Source organism: Scyliorhinus torazame, chromosome 12 (genome assembly GCF_047496885.1).
Source record: "Scyliorhinus torazame isolate Kashiwa2021f chromosome 12, sScyTor2.1, whole genome shotgun sequence".
NCBI classification, from domain to species: Eukaryota; Metazoa; Chordata; class Chondrichthyes; order Carcharhiniformes; family Scyliorhinidae; genus Scyliorhinus; species Scyliorhinus torazame.
The window spans coordinates 160,267,546-160,285,530 of NC_092718.1; the positions used below are offsets into that span (position 1 = coordinate 160,267,546).

General features: G+C 45.4%; 1 protein-coding gene across 1 annotated transcript in view; it reads left to right on the plus strand.

The window, feature by feature from the left end:
* Nucleotides 1–15,910, plus strand: part of rasa4 (RAS p21 protein activator 4) — a 397,794-nt gene extending 381,884 nt beyond the window's left edge. The window contains exons 18-21 of the mRNA XM_072469264.1: nt 5,593–5,728; nt 9,099–9,219; nt 10,121–10,182; nt 11,442–15,910. Coding sequence (XP_072325365.1) covers nt 5,593–5,728; nt 9,099–9,219; nt 10,121–10,182; nt 11,442–11,569 — 447 coding nt within the window. The 3' untranslated portion in view covers nt 11,570–15,910. The remainder of the gene's footprint in view (nt 1–5,592; nt 5,729–9,098; nt 9,220–10,120; nt 10,183–11,441) is intronic.
* The last annotated feature ends 2,075 nt before the right edge of the window (nt 15,911–17,985 follow it).

Genomic DNA, 17,985 nt, shown 5'->3' on the forward strand with positions numbered 1-17,985 from the left:
AGAAGTAATGATGGAATCGTTTGACTTCAAATATTATACTCAAGGCTTCTTTTTCTAATCGAGCATAATTCTGTTCAGCGCTTGTCAAAGTTCTCGAAGTGAAAGCTCTTGGTCTTTCGTCTCCATTTGGCATTATATGAAATACAAATTGTACCCGCCCCATAGGAAGGTGCGTCACATGCAAGTTGTATTTTCAGCTTCGGATTCAAATGACCAAAGGCTTCCGATTTCTTCAGCACATTTATGACTTCAGTATATCCCTCTTCACAGTCTTTTGTCCAAGTCCATTGTTGATTCACACATAATAATGTATGGAGTGGTTTTAATATGGTAGAGAGTCCCATATAAATTTCCCATGGTAATTGGTGAGTCCCAAAAAAGATCTCAGTTGCGATATATTCTGCGGTCGTGGCATATCTAAAATCACAGTCCTCTTCTTCGGATCCTTCTGGAGCCCATTCTTATCAATGGTCAAGATAGCCTTATTGGTAATCGGAAAAATTCACATTTCTTTCTTGACACCAAGATTGTGATTTTCAAGATGCTCCAAGGTGTCTTCGAAATTATTTAGGTTCTCCTGTTCGATCCTGCCAGTGATTAAGATATTGTCCAAATAACATTGGACACCATTGAGGCCACTCAGGATTTGATCCATGGACTTTTGGAATAGGGCCGGTGCAGACGTTATTCCAAATGGTAGCCGTTTGTACCTGAACAGTCCTTTGTGTGTTACAATGGTTAGAACAGGTTGCGAATCAGCTACAACCTTCATCTGGAGGTACACTTGGGACAGATCTATCTTACTGAACTATTGTTCACCCGTCAGTCCAGCAAATAGGTCCACTATTAATGGTAAGGGATACTGGTCAGCACACGCTCTGAGTTTATTGTCATTTCAAAATCACCACAGATTCTCACTGAGCCATCTGGCTTGATAACTGGGACAATCGCTCATTCTCGACCACTCCATGTTTGATCACTTTCCAAGTTCCACTTCAAATTTTGGTTTGATACCATCTGGCACAGTTCTTGCCTTTAAGCATTTAGGGATGCTATCAAGTTTTGTCTGCCTTGGCACCGGTCATTTCCCCTAAAGTGTTTTCAAATGTCTTCTTGCACTTTTCTAAAATTTTTCTGCACTGTGTTCTTTCCATCAACCAGTTAGTTGACAGGTTGATTTTGTTCAACCATTCTCTTCCGACAAGTGCAGGAAAATTTCCTTTTACCACATGTCATGGCAATTTTTCAGATTGACCATTTACTTCAACTTGCAGCGAAATATAACCCTTCTCTGGAACCACCTCTTCCATGTAAATTCTCACGGTAATATCAGATGGTTTTAATGGATGGACAAGACTTTGTAACAGGATGAAGCTTTTTTTGTCTTATTACACTGAAGAAAATTGCACTTTAATTTCATCCGGTACCCTGTTTGCAGCAGGGTGGTATTGGGATCTCCATGGTTCTGCACGCGCATTGAATGGTTCTCTAGCGCCACCTTTTCCCGTGATCGCAGTTACTTGTTTGTAAGTTGTCTTACTTCTTTTAACTTTTCTAACCCTCTAATTTATTTTTCTTCCAATTAAATTTGTATTGTTTCTTTGAAAAAAGAATTCTTGATTGGACTGTGGCTTTAATAATTTTTTTTTCACGAACACCAGTCTGTTCTAAAAACAGAACATTTCAGCTGTAATTCTGCTTAATTTTGGTCAGCATTTTACTTTTCGAACAGTTGCTTTTCCCAAAGGCAGGCCTCTTTCTCTCCGAGTTCGAGGATCCGATGCTGCAGCCTGCAACGTGCGAAGGTGTGCAGCTGGAAAAACTCCCCCGGCTCGATAAATAACTTTTTTTTTTTTTTCGCCTACCTCCTTATTTCCTGGTGTACCCTTTTCTGAGAGGTTTTATTTTTCTCTGAGTCCAACGATTGTGCAAATCGACTGGCACAACACTCGACACTCTGGCTGAAAAAAAATGTCCTCCTTTCCCACCTCGGACTCTCCTAGTGCTCCCGGGCCGCAAAGAAAAAAGTTCTGAACCATCCTGAGTGCTTCCTATCATGTCTAAAATGAACATGCACGCTTAGCAAGGCTAAAACACGGTTCCCAATGGCCAGTTTTACCGCACATTTGTGGATGGTGGAGTGCTCTCCCGAAAATCGATCTTCGCCTCAAAGCCCAGCTCTGGCTGTTGTCTTTTCCTGACTATTTCACATCCTTGCCACCGGCTTTCTTTTTATTTACTGTTATGTTTCCGGGGGTTTTATCACAGTATAAACAAAGGATAATCAGGTTTCCACACCATAGGATACTTAACCAGTTGTCAGAGTTTATTTACAGAGGGGTTGCTTGCTCACAGTCTAAGATGGAAGAGGGGGAATATTTCCCAAGTGCCTCTGAGGATGCCACCGTGTAATCATGTGACACACTACACAGAGAGGCATTGGTTACAATACATAACAGATGTTCCCGTCTGGTTGTGTAAAATCTGTTTTCTAATGATATGTATATTTAGTTGGTGTCTCAGTGCAAAAGGCATAGCTGCAACATAGTCTGATTTTTGAAAGGTTTGAGCGCAATGTCTATCCCTCAACCAACGTCTCTGAAACATTCTCTGACCGTTGCCTCATTGTTGGTTGTGAGAGCTTATTTACCCTAAATTGGCTGCTGTGGTTCCCACGTTACGACAGTGACCACACTTCAAGAAATATTTTGTTGATTGTAAAGCGCTTTGAGAGATTCTGAGGTGGTGAGAGGTCCTGTAGAAATGCAACAGTTTTCTGACTGAAATCCTGGTCAGCTACTTCCTGCTGTTACCGGTCAGTGTGAGTGTGAAAAGGACTGGGGGGTCCCGTGGATAGAGCCCTGGACACTAATCATCCAGACCTCATGCCCCTCATGTCAGAGGGGTTTAGCGCTCATTTATTGGTGCAACTCGTAAACCCAAGGAACAACTTGCCTTTAACATAGTAAATGGTCGCAAGGTATTTCACAGGAGCATAGTCAGGGAAAAGACATTTTGGCACCGATCTCAAGAAGGCGATATTAGGACAGGTGAGCAAAAGCTTGGTTGAGGTGTTGGTTACAAAGGGCCTTGACAAAATAGCTGCCTGTGGTGGGGTGAGGTCCAATGTTCTCTTTAAGGAGAGCCTACACAGAGGATCAAACCCTCCCACATACTTAAACAGACTCCGATCAGACTGGTTCAGAAATAAACAAACAATGCTGGGAATACACCTGTGGAGACTGAAACAAGGTTAACATTTCTGTCCCAAAGGTGAGTACAGACTCAAAACTTTAACTCTGTTTCTCTCCCCACAGTCTCACTGCATCTTTCCAGCACGTCTTGTTTATAGTTCAGATTTCCAGAATCTGCAATATTAATGGTTTTCATTCAACATTTCAGGTCGGTGACCTTTTGGACTATAATGGGCGGGGTCCAAAAGAGAAAATGCTGGAAATCTCAGCAGGTCTGGCAGCATCTATAGGGAGAGAGAAGAGCTAATGGGTGGGATTCTCTGTTGTGCCGGCAGCGCACCCACACCCATGGGCTTCCCGGCGGCGTGGCGTGGCTGCAATGGGACCTCCCATTGGCAGGTGGCGGGAACTGGGAATCTTGCTGCCGGCAAGGGCGCGCTGCCCAGGAAAACGCGGCTGGCGGACCGTAGAATCCCGCCCAATATGTTTTGAGCGAGTGAAAGTGGAGGAAGAGTGGTGAGAAGAACAAAATGGAACATCTGTGATAGTCGAGGGACAGGAGGGATTAAATGACAAAAGGTTTGATGGTGCAAGACCAAGGCGAGTGGTAATAAGTAAAGAAAAACAAAAGATGTCTGTGGGAGGGGGGGGGGGGGGGTGAATGGCAGGATCATGAATCGCTGCCGTTGGAAAGCAGAGAGAAGAAAATCAGAGAGAGTGGGGAGGATAAACCGGCAATAAAAACGAAAGAAAATGGGGTTACAATCTAAAACTTTGAATTCTGTGTGACCAGGAAAAAGACTGGGGGTCACGTGGATAGAGCCCTGAATACTGATCACCCTGACCTCATGTCGGAAGGGTTTAGCGCTCACCCCATCCCCCAATGATCTAATCCCTGCACCAATGTGGTAAACCACTGTGTTCCTATATTAAGGGTTGTACGGTAGAGCCTGCACTACAGGTTCACCTGGGCCCCTGCATGCTAGCTCCGCCCAGGAGCCGGGTTATAAATATGCATGGCCTTCAGCTCGCAGCCAATTCGTCAGCTGCTGTGGGAGGCCACACTTCAGAGACTAATAAAGCCTCAGTTTGAATTCAACTTTGTCTCCAGCCAAATTGATTGTGCCTCAACCCAGTTCAACTCACCCCTTATAAAGGCACAAGAGGTTGTCTGAAGGAGAGAATTAAATATTGAAAATGTTAAAAGTGAAATGTGAGGACAAGGTCTCCTTGTGGATTTAGATTTTTTTTACAATTTAAAGTTAGGCATTCTGATTCATTTTAAGCATTTTCAAGCTTCATAATTAGTAGGTGTTAAGTCTGATGAAAAGGGGAAAGGAAAGTCGCATTTGGATTTCCAACAAATGGAGCACTTCCCCGAACCCCCCTCGAACACTCAGGCACTCTGTCCCTTCAGAGCCAGGTCACAGAGACATTGTACATCATCCAGATCCTCGTCCTTCACAGAGGCACCGCACCCTCCCCTCCTCCAACACTTCCTCTTTATCCTGACACTCCTACCTCTTTCCATTAATTTAGTGTTCTTCATCCCCTCCACTCCCTGCAGTTTGATCTGCAAGAATTCCTCCAATTCTGTTAAAAAGCATCTATTCCTGCCCCAATTGATGATGTGATTCTGCCCTCCCCAGCCGATGATGCCCCTCTCTTCATTATCCTCCCCATTATTGCTCAGGGCAGAGCGACCAAGTCTCACCTGTTTAGACTTAAATGACTGACTGTGATTTTACATTGCGATCTGTTTGAAAATCGGTGTGGGACCTGTCTCTGCCCCAGCCTTCAATTGTCAATCCTCTTCCTAGGAACAGATGAATTTCTGAATGAAGCAGAAGAGACAACCCGTAAACAGGAAAATAGGAATACTGGTCTCAGTTGGTCTTGTACACTTTGAAATGGAACACCAGTAAAACAGGGAAACACTGATCCGAACATTTGTTTGTCCTTCTGGTATGATCTGCTATGCTGAGTCGCTAACTATTTGTTTTTTGTGCAATGGACCCAGACATGACTCAAACAAAACCCCATTGGTAGCAAGCTTCCTAATGAAGCTATATACCTTGTCACAAATTCCTCAAATACTCCATCTCAAAAACTTATGTTCTGAAAGTAATCCATCTAATTCCTGCTGCTTCCATTTCAGTGCCAGGTCTGTGACAAGTGGATGGTGTAAATGAATAAGGTCATTGTCAATGTGGAAACTCTCCTCGGAGATTATGAGGTGAACCCTGTGTGATAATTTCTGGGTTTTATATTAACCTTTTTCATAAGTGGCTCTGTGAAGCCAGCCCGAACAGCTGGCCTCCATTGTACCTCCTTAACCTCTTCATCTTCCCCTCAAAATGAAAATAGATTTTGACAGATTATTTTATTTCATGCTTAGAATGTGAATGAACTGAATCAGTGGCTGTCATCACTGAGGAAATATTGTGTCAGCAACGAGCTAATGCTGAACTCCTACCATCCTGGCGTGTTTAAAGGGGAGAAATGGAGCTGCTGCCACCAAAAGGAAAAAGCAGGTACTGCCCTTACTGGCCTCTGAAGAGTTTGTCGTGTTCGAGCAGGAGCTTCATTCCAAATGAACAAGATGCACGTTTAATGGACCTGTAAATTTAAATTTAAAAATGTTGTGATATAAATGGATGATTTCTTCCATTACAGCCTCTGAATGACTACAAGCTGAAAACTGTTCACATACATCACATCTGTTCTAAACCTTTTATTTTACTGCATAAAATTTGCTGTACAGGTACGCCAGGAATTTGCTTGATGTTTGTGAATTATACCTATGTTTGGATAATTTACCCACAAATGCAATGATCTGTCAAGTTTGCGGATGCACTCGATATTTTGCCCATTTTCAATTGTATTTGTTGATATTGTGACTGACATGAGGACAGAGCAATGTAGGAGAGAGTATCAGAGAGGCAGGCAGGAGAGAGGGAGAGAGAGAGGAGAGGAATGGGAGAGAGTCGGACAAGAGTAAGGTAGGAGGTTAGCAGCGCTGCCTCACGGTGCCGAGGTCCCAGGTTCGATCCCTGCTCTGGGTCACTGTCCCTGTGGAGTTTGCACATTCTCCCCGTGTTTGCGTGGGTTTCGCCCCCACAACCCAAAGACGTGCAGGGTAGGTGGATTGGCCACGCTAAATTGCCCCTTAATTGGAAAAAATAAATTGGGTACTCTAAAAATTAAATAAAGAGTAAGATAGGAATCTGTGAGGAAGCTGTGGGAGAATGAGCCAGGAGTGAGATTTAGTAGAGGCGCGAATGGGAGCTTAAGAGGCAGGAGTGGGGTTCTTGACAGGAAATAGGAATGTGCAGCAGCTGTACTCGGAGGTGACCCGCTTACTGCCATTCCCTCTCCACCTGCGAAGAAGCACTGACTCTCTGGCAGGGTTGGGAGACTGGTACATGGGTCCTGACTGGCACACACCCATGGATATGGGTGGCAAGAGTGACGGATCATCAACCATCGCTCATTCTCTCTATCCCACTGTCCCTCATTTCCTATTCATCGATCGCGGGACAGAGTGTCTGCGCCGTCGTGAACGCCGTCGCATTTCAGGTCGGCGCGAAAGGGGCGTGGGCAGTAGCAATTCTGTCCCCCACAGGGGGCCAGCACGGCGCTGAAGCAGTTCACGCCACTCCAGCGTTGCACCCTGGTGCGGACTGGGGGCGGCGCCAACCAGCGCATGCGCAGTGGCGATGTGCAAACAGATGCATGGGCGGTAGACTCACGGAACGCTCCGGCCCCGACACAACATGGCGTGGGGGTTCTTGGGCCGGAAGCGGAACATAGTAGGCCCTGGGGGGGGAGAGGCCGGCCCGCCGATCGGTGAGCCCCGATCGCGGGCCAGACCTCATCGGATGCCCCCCCGGTGAAGGAGCACTTTCCCCCGCCTCACAGGCTGCCCCCCGCCCCTTCGCACAGAGTTCCTGCCGGCAGCGACCAGGGGTGAACGGCGCCGGCGGGACTCTGCCGTTTCCGCGCGGCCGCTCGGCCCATCCGGGCCGGAGAATCGGGGGCCCGGCCGCCGCCCGCGACTGGCAGCGCGCCACACGCGCTGGTGCAAATGGCGCCGATTCTCCGCACCTCGGAGAACTGCGTGCCTGCGTTTTGGCGGCGTGTCGCGGTTGCGGCGATTCTCCAGCGCGGGGCTCGGAGAATCGCGCGCTTGATGTTTCACACACTCCCTCCTATACTCTCATTCATTCACACACTTCAAACCAAGTCCGCTGAATGGCACGATCACACAGTGGTTAGCATTGTTGCTTCACAGTGCCAGGGTCCAAGGTTCGATTCCCGATTGGGTCACTGTCTGCGGAGTCTGCATGTTCTCCGCGTGTCCCCGTGGCTTCCTCCGGGTGCTCCGGTTTCCACCCACATGTCCCGAAGGATGTGCTGTTAGGTGAATTGGACATTCTGAATTCTCCCTCCGTGTACCTGAACAGGTGCCGGAATGTGTCGACTAGGGGCTTTTCACAGTAACTTCATTGTAGTGTTAATGTAAGCCAACTTGTGACACTAATATTGATTATTATTATTTCTCAGTGGCTGCAGTGCTGAGACACACCCTGCTATCCATTGGCACTTTGCTGGGGTTTTTCTGTCCTCGGGGAGTTTCTCCCCACGCTTTTGACCCTCCCTAAACCCCTAACCCTGCGGAGGCTCCCAGGAACCCCTCCTCATTACCCCTCTACCTGGTAAGGCCCAACCTTGGCACTCTGGCACAGCCAGGATGTCCAGGTACCAGAGGGAGAGCCAAGGTACCACCCTGCCCTGTTCCTGACCACCCAATGTCTCCAATGGCTTGGAGAGACCCCCCCCCCCCACCAGGTGTTATTTGTGTGGACCATTACTAAACAGCGCCTTGGTGAGGACGCCCAGGCGTGGCTGTTGAGTCTTGGACACCGGGTGAATCTGGCGAATGTATAATTAACTGAATCAAATGGGTCATTTAAATATGCTTATCTGGATTACGGCCAGTGAGAGCAAGATCTGGATTACGACATTTTGCGAGATTCCATTGAATCTCACAAGACGTTTTGAGTATCACGTATCTCGTGAGAGGCCTCTCATGAGATTCAGCGGCCTTGTCCTGACACCAAGTCAGGCGTGACGAGGCCACTTGTCGTGTTGGGTGTTCCGCTATACAGATGAACCAACACGGTTGCAGATGGTACAACTCTGTTTTATTACTCTTGATAACAACATCTGTAAACTTATGACTGTGGTTCGTTCTTTACCCTTTAACCTGCGGACCTAGCCCTAACACTATCTTAGAGAGGCACTCAGCACATGGTGTATATCTGAGTGACACGCTGTGGGCTCTGTGCCCTGAGCTGTCTCCTGCTGGAATGAGCGGGAACTGTGGTGTTCCCCGTTTTATAGTGCGTGTGCTCTCACTGGTGATTGGCTGTGATGTTGCGTGTGTGTTGATTGGTCCGTTGATCTGTCCATCAGTGTGTATGTGTGTTTGCACCATGATATGTTTATCTGAATATCATGACACCACTGAATCGGGCATTTGCTCTCTCCTTCACGCTTACAAACTCTTGCTCTTTTGCACACTCTCACACATTCATTCCCTTGTTCCACTTCCTTGTCTCCATCATGCTTAATGATTAACTCACTCTGTTTTCCACACATTTGCTGTGAAAAGTAATTAAATATTCCACTCTAAAACATCAACTTTACCATTGCAGTCCCTCCAATTAATGAAACTGTTTTAATTATAAACTACTGTTGGTATATACCAGCTCATACCACTAACCTTTTAAATGACCTTCCTTGGCCTTAACGTCGATCTATAATTTCTGTATTTAATGATTCCGAGACACAGGTTTCTGAGTACGAGGTGACTCTGTCCATGTTTTTATTGTTTGACAGCTCCAGGATGTGACAAAACCCACTTTGGTGTGACACTCCAAGAGTGGAACGACCCGCTGAATCCCGATCTCGAATCCCACCTGATTTACAGACAGCTGCTGGCAGCCAGGGATTCATTAACGTGAGTGTATCGGGAAAAAACAGGACATGTGAGGCATTTTCAGCTTACAGTGCACCTTATTTAACATCTTTCTGCCAGGTTTCCCCATGTCACATAGCATCCCTCACCTTAAGAGAATGGTTGGCCAACTGCTTGTCAGGCCAATGCCAAGGTTGTCATTGAAACAACCACTTGGACATGGGCAGTAGCTTCCTGAGCTTGGCCAGCGGCGGGGGGAGGGGACGTTGCTCACTGACTGCCATTCTCTCGCCTTTTGTGGAGGAGCCCTTCTCCCAGTGACCTGTGGGGACTGCCTGGCACTTGCCCCCGTCTCGATAGTAAGTGCTCTGCATCACGAGACGCTGAGCAGCCATCTTACAGAAATACTGAGGTCACAATATGGACAACCTGTACGGAATGCGCCTGGGTGGACAAATGTAAAAGAATGTAAATAAATTTGGACAAACGCTGGGAAGCCAAAATCGCATTAATTATACTGTTGATGTGCCCTGTGGAGATGGTAATGCCAATTCAGGGGGTGGGACCACATTCACAGATAGACCAGGTTGTGTAAGGACACCCTTCCTGAGGGGCTGTCGGTGAACCAGTTTGGTTTTAATGACACCCCAATCGCGTCACGGTCACGGTTACTGATCCCAACTGTTTTATTTCCAGATTTTTAAATTGAATTCAAATTCTCAAACTGCCCTAGTGGGATTTTTATTTAATATTATTATCACTGATTATCAGTCCAATAACAAAACCACTACACCGCCGTACCCTGGAGTGGTTTCCAGCACATTGCAATTTTCAAATATGTAAAGAAGGTGCCTGTCTGCTGAATGTTTTAATATGAAAGTTAGCTTACTGTTTAAAGTAATATTTTGTTCTTGAATGTAGCGGTTTTCCTATTTGTTGATAGGGAAAAGCACCTGGAATACAAAGAAAAGAGTAATGCCACAGCCCCAGTGAGTGCAGATGAAGGTACGTCACACTGAGAACCTGTTCCCTAACTGAAGCAGTGGGTGTGGGCTGGAGAACCTACATCTAATGGGATAGCATCGTGTTACTAATGCAGTGTAGTATTTGCATGTCCAGTTTGGTCTCTTACAGTTTTAGTTTTTATTCACAACAGCTATTTATTAGTGATTGGTCTTTTCCACATTCCCCACTTTCTTTGCCCTCACTCACACAGACAGCATGAACCAATTGCACCTGTTGCACAAGGCCAAAGGCTGAGGCTTCTCCAGCACAACATCTGAGGCCCCTCCACCTGTCTGACTCGCAGTCACACTCTCGGCAACCGATTCCCAATCCCCACAAGTTCCCCACTTTTAAACTTTGTCGTGAGCCGCGTGCAGCTGTCCCTCGATGGAGCCTGCTCAGGGACGCAGGTTTCTACAGTGGGTCGTCACCTGACTCAACAAGTTGATTCTCCACCCACAGATCCTGATTCCCCAGGCAGTGGGACCCAGAGTGCGGGATTTGTTCCCTTCCCTTTCCTTCCCTGTTGCCACTCTGCCTCATCATTTGTGAGTCAAAGCGTAACGCAGCTTGATGGCAGAGCAGTGTTGCAGCCCACTCTGCACCAGATTAACAATCCACCACTCTCAAACTCTGTGATCCGCTCTGTTTGTGAACGCAATGCTCTTTACTTTCATGGACATCCATTAGTCACAACCAAATCCCAATTGTTCCCTCAGCTTCCTGCTCACAATAATTGGCTTCTATTCAGGTATTAATTATTAACTACTGCTGCAAGGCCGTTTGTGTCAAATGTTGACATGTTTTCTTTTGCAGTTTTTAAAATTCTAAGTAAAATTCTGAAAAGTTGAACTAATTTTCAATTTGGGATAACTCTCCCAGTACTTACCAGTAGAATTCCCACTCTCACCCAATTCCCATGTTTATCATGAATTCCATTTCTGACAACTCCTTGGAGCCATTCCTTGGACGCAGTTATGACAAATTGAGCAGTGGGATATCTTGCTCCGAATCGTCATTCACTTTTGGATCTTCATGAAGGTTGTCAGGCCCATGTCTGTTGGGTGTCCCCCGGTGGCTGCCTAAAAGGGCTGGACGTTAGCCCCCATGTGCATGTTTAATGAGCAGCCTAACCCCGTGTAGGAAGGCCTCTGCCATATGACGAGCTATGGGAAGCAGTGCAGGTGCTGGGGCCCTCCTGTATATGGCGAGTGGAACTGATGCAGAGCTCTCTGTCTTAAGCCATCTCTCCTTTGCAGGGGTCGATAAGCTGGACATTCTAAACCAACTGTTCCAAATCATCCAGGATCTGGAGAAGGCTCATCAGAACTTTGAACGCTGGGAAACATCAAAGGTCAGAAACCTCTCTCTGGACCTGCTCACATAACTTCACGAGAAAGAGTGAATTTATTTCAGCTGGACGTTTCAATTTCAAAATCTATTTTTTATGACAAATTTACATGAATAACGATATCTCTCCTTGGACCGTCCTTCCGCCCAGACATTCCACTTGTTTTGAATTATGCAAAATATAGTCCGTGGCAAAAAAAAATGTAAATGTGTATTTCCTGTAATTAATCTTTGAATTGTTTGTAAATGTATTTGTGTCTCAGTAGACAGTGTCATATTGACCAAGAAGATTCCAAATCTTGTTGTATTCTGTGAAGAGTCGGGGGTGCTCCAGGCTGAAGTCTCTCCCAGGCAGAGCTTGTCAGTGTTGGGATGTCTCCGTTCTGTATTAGGCAGTAGGAACGGAAATAATCAGACAACTAACATCTAGCGCACGCTTCATTCTGAGGGAAGAAAGCAATGTGCAAAGTGTGATTGGACATAGCAAAAAGGATCATCAAATTTGGATGTCTTTCATTACACTTTCAAAGGTCTCCCTTAACACCATAAAACAAAAGGGCAGATAATTGGACCTATACCTCCAGGGACCTTCTCTATCCAGAGAGCCTCTTCTCACAGGGAGCCCATCTACCCAGGAATCTCTTCCTCTCAGGAAACGACTCCCCCAAGGAACTGAGGGATCTCTTACTCCAGGGAGGGAGGCTCCTCCTACTCCAGGGAAATAGGGACCTCTTACTCCAGGGAGGGAGGGACCTCTTACTCCAGTGAGAGAGGGACCTCTTACTCCAGTGAGAGAGGGACCTCCTACCCCAGGGAGAGAGGGACCTCCTACCCCAGGGAGAGAGGGACCTCCTACCCCAGGGAGAGAAGGACCTCCTACCCCAGGGAGAGAGGGACCTCCTACTCCAGGGAGAGAGGGACCTCATACCCCAGGGAGAGAGGGACCTCCTACCCCAGGGAGAGAGGCTCCTCCTACTCCAGGGAGAGAGGGACCCCCGACTCCAGGGAGAGAGGCTCCTCCTATCCCTGGGAGGGAGGGACCTCCTACCCCAGGGAGTGAGGGACCTCCTACCCCAGGGAGAGCGGGACCTCCTACTCCAGGGAGAGAGGGACCTCCTACCCCAGGGAGAGAGGAACCTCCTACCCCAGGGAGAGAGGTACATCCTACTCCAGGGAGAGAGGGACCTCATAGGGTAAAAGGCAACTTAATCACCTTAGGTTTCTCTCTTGATTGTTATTCAAACTTGGAAATTGTCCATGGACCCTGTATAAAGCCTGAGTGTGGCATGGCAACACTGCCCTCTGCTGGAATAATTGAATGTCACCAACCCTCTGGCGAGTCCGCAGGGATCAGTGCTGGGACCTTTGCTGTTCTTAGTATATATCAATGATTTGGAGGAAAATGTAACTGGTCTGATTAATAAGTTTGTGGACGACACAAAGGTTGGTGGAATTGCGGATAGCGATGAGGACTATCAGAGGATACAGCAGGATTTAGATCGTTTGGAGACTGGGTGGAGAGATGGCAGTTGGTGTTTGATCCGGACAAACGTGAGGTAATGTATTTTGGAAGGTCTAATACAGGTAGGGAATATACAGTGACTGGTAGAACCCTCAAGAGTATTGACAGTCAGAGAGATCTAGGTGTACAGGTTCACAGGTCACTGAAAGGGGCAACATAGGTGGAAAAGGTAGTCAAGAAGGCATAAGGCATGCTTGCCTTCATTGGCCGGGGCATTGAGTATAAGAATTGGCAAGTCATGTTGCAGCTGTATAGAACCTTAGTTAGGCCACATTTGGAGTATAGTGTTCAATTCTGGTCGCCACACTACCAGAAGGATGTGCAGAGGGTGCAGAAGAGATTTACCAGAATGTTGCCTGGTATGGAGAGCATTAGCTATGATGAGAGGTTGAATAAACTTGGTTTGTTCTCACTGGAACGAAGGAGTTTGAGGGGCGACCTGATAGAGGTATACAAAATTATGAGGGGCATAGACAGAGTGGATAGTCAGAGACTTTTTCCCAGTGCAGAGGGGTCAATTACTAGGGGGCATAGGTTTAAGGTGAGAGGGGCAAGGTTTAGAGTAGATGTACGAGGCAAGTTTTTTACACAGGTGGTAGTGGGTCCCTGGAAATCGCTGCTGGAGGAGGTGGTGGAAGCAGGGACGATAGTGACATTTAAGGGGCATCTTGACAAATCCATGAATAGGATGGGAATAGAGGGATACGGACCCCGGAAGTGTAGAAGATTTTAGTTTAGACCGGCAGTATGGTCGGCGCAGGCTTGGAGGGCCGAAGTGCCTGTTCCTGTGCTGTACTTTTCTTTGTTCTTTGATTCTAGATGGAGCTTGAGGTTCAATTGGAGTATCAGAGGGAGCTGAGCCCCCCCCATTGAAGCATATGAATGGGATGAAAATTGAAACTGGATCCACTATCCTTCCATTCTCTTCACTATGCTACACAAAAGCCTACAATCCTCTACTTTAGCTCGCATTATCCATCAGTATAAGACACTCGCCCTGTCTTGCCTTGAGACTATTCAATCACAGAGACCTATGTTGCATTTTATATTGAATTCTCGCAGCCACAATATCTTGTGCACAGATTACATTTACAATTAAAATGTTACAGATACAGATATACACATAAGTGACCTGATCATAGACAATTCCACATCTCATTTTGTATTCATAAAATGGAGTGTGTTATCTTGGTATCTTAGCCCCTACAGTATTCTGGAATATGTACCATAACCTACAATATCCTACCACAAGCTTAAGAAACCATGACTAACTACTGCTCCCTTGCAAAGCAGTCTGCCAGACCTTTAGTAGCCTACTTTACTGACCAGCCTGGCACTGAATATTTAATTACCCACTCTACTCAACAATGTCATCTGTTGGCCCCCTATAATAATTAACTTTACATATGCACACCCAGCTAAAATGTACCATACTTCTGTTTTGAAATTCTACCCATACCTGTCCATAGCCTGCAATAGACTATGATACAATGGCCTTCAGGGCCCAAACCTTTCACGGATACCTGAACAAATCCTGCTATATACAACCAACTGGATCAGTATCCTTCAATACCGATTATACCCTTCCAGTGACCTACATTGCACTATGGGATTGCTCTGTGCCCTTTCGCAGCTACAGTATTAGATGATATTCTACAATGTTCAACAGTGACCGACAGTGCTTTTCAATAAACAACAACACCTTATTTTAACCTTCAATAATCAATAGCTAACTTTGAATTGCAATAACCAAACTCTTCAATAAACGCCCGACTTTAAAATTTCAATAACAAGCACCTAACCTTAACCTTCAACAATAACCAACACCTGACATTAACCTTCAATAACCAACACCTGACTTGAATCTTCAACTATAACCAACACCTGACATTAACCTTCAATAACCAACACCTAACCTTGACCTTCAATAACCAACGCCTGACTTGAAACTTCAACTATAACCAACACCTGACATTAATCTTCAATAACCAACACCTAACCTTGACCTTCAACAATAAACAACACCTGACATTAACCTTCAATAACCAACATCTAACCTTAACCTTCAACAATAACCAACACCTGACATTAACCTTCAATAACCAACACCTAACTTTAACTTTCAACAATAACCAATACGTGACATAAATCTTCAATAACCAACACCTAACCTTAATCTGCAACAATAATCAATACCTGACATTAACCTTCAATAACCAACATCTAACCTTTACCTTCAACAATAACCAACACCTGACATTAACCTTTGATTACCAACACCTAACCTTAATCTTCAACAATAACCAATACCTGACATTAACCTTCGATTACCAACACCTAACCTTAATCTTCAACAATAACCAATACTTGACATTAATCTTCAATAACCAACACCTAACCTTGACCTTCAACAATAACCAATACCTGACATTAATTTTCAATAACCAACACCTAACCTTAACCTTCAACAATAACCAATACCTGACATTAACCTCCAATAACCAACACCTAACCTTAACCTTCAACAATGACCAATACCTGACATTAATCTTCAATAACCAACACCTAACCTTAACCTTCAACAATAACCAATACCTGACATTAATCTTCAATAACCAACACCTAACCTTAACCTTCAACAATAACCAATACCTGACATTAATCTTCAATAACCAACACGTAACCTTAATCTTCAACAATAACTAATACCTGACATTAATCTTCAATAACCAACACCTAACCTTGACCTTCAACAATAACCAATACCTGACATTAATCTTCAATAACCAACAGCCAACCTTAACCTTCAACAATAACCAATACCTGACATTAACCTCCAATAACCAACACCTAACCTTAACCTTCAACAATAACCAATACCTGACATTAATCTTCAATAACCAACACCTAACCTTAACCTTCAACAATAACCAATACCTGACATTAATCTTCAATAACCAACACCTAACCTTAACCTTCAACGATAACCAACACCTGCCATTACACTTCAATTACCAAAACCTAACCTTAACCTTCAACAATAACCAATACCTGACATTAATCTTCAATAACCAACACCTAACCTTAACCTTCAACAATAACCAACACCTGCCATTACACTTCAATTACCAAAACCTAACCTTAACCTTCAACAATAACCAATACCTGACATTAATCTTCAATAACCAACACCTAACCTTAACCTTCAACAATAACCAATACCTGACATTAATCTTCAATAACCAACACCTAACCTTAACCTTCAACAATAACCAATACCTGACATTAATCTTCAATAACCAACACCTAACCTTAACCTTCAACAATAACCAATACCTGACATTAATCTTCAATAACCAACACCTAACCTTAACCTTCAACAATAACCAACACCTGCCATTAACATTCAATAACCAACACCTAACATTAACCTTCAACAATAACCAACACCTGACCTTAACCTTCAATAACCAACACCTAACCTTACCTTCAACAATAACCAATACCTGACATTAACCTTCAATAACCAACACCTAACCTTAATCTTCAACAATAACCAATACATGACATTAACCTTCAATAACCAACACCTAAGCCTAACCTTCAACTATAACCAATACCTGACATTAACCTTCAATAACCACCACCTAACCTTAACCTTCAGCAATAATCAACACCTGCCATTAACGTTCAATAACCAACACCTAACCTTAACCTTCAACAATAACCAACACCTGACATTAACCTTCAATAACAAACACGTGACCTGAACCTTCAATAACCAATAACACCTTATATGCCGATGACTTGTTATTATATGTGCCAGAACCAAATGTGTCAATAGGGGGAATACTGGAGCTGCTTCGGGTGTTTGGGTCTTTCTCAGGGTACAAATTAAATCTAGACAAGAGTGAATATTTTGTGGTGTCTCGGCCAGGGTTGGGGGTAGGGATGGGGGGGGTTACCATTCCGTACGGCAGGGACTCACTTTAGATACCTGGAGGTGCAGGTTGCTCGAGATTGGGGGGGGGGGTGCTCCATAGGTACAACATTTCCAGTTTGGTGGGGAGGGTTAAAGTTAATCTGACAAGGTGGGATGGTCTCCCTCTGTCACTGGCGGGTCGGGTACAGGTGGTTAAAATGAATGTGCTGCCGCGATTCCTGTTTATTTTTCAATGCCTGCCGATTCTTCTGCCAAAGGCATTTTTTAGAGAGATTGAAGGAATGATTACCTCATTCATATGGGGAGGGAAGGTGGCCAGAATTAAAAAGGTGCTACTACAGAGAGGAGGCAGGCAGGGGGTTGGGTCAGCCGAACCTGATGTATTATTACTGGGTGGCGAATGTGGAGAAGGTACGGAGCTGAGTCAGAGGCGTTGACTCCCAATGGGTCAGAATGGAGGAGAGTTTGGGTAGGGGGTCGGGATTGAAGGCGCCAGCAACAGCGCTGCTCCCGACGGCCCCGGGGAGATACTCAGGGAGTTCGGTAGTAATAGCTTCGTTGAGAATTTGGAGGCTGTTTCGACAGCACTTCAGGTTGGGGCAGGGTCAAGGGAAATGCCGATTCGGGCTAACCATAGATTTGAGCCAGGGAAGTGGGATGGAAATTTTCGGAGATCGGAGGAGAAAGGAATTAGGACACTAAAAGATTTGTTTCTTGGGGTAGTTTTGCGGGATTGAAGGAGATGGGAGCGAAGTATGGGCTGGAGCAGGGGGAAATATTTAGATACATGCAGGTTCGAGACTTTGCCAGAAAGGAGATACAGAGCTTCCAGGTGGAGCCGGCTTCCCATTGCTGGAGGAGGTGCTAATAACAGGAGGACTGAAGAAGGGGGTAGGAACGGCGGTTTACGGGGCTATTTTGGAGGAGGGGACGGCGCCGCTAGAAGGGATCAAGGCAAGGTGGGAGGAAGAGTTGAGAGAGGGTATGA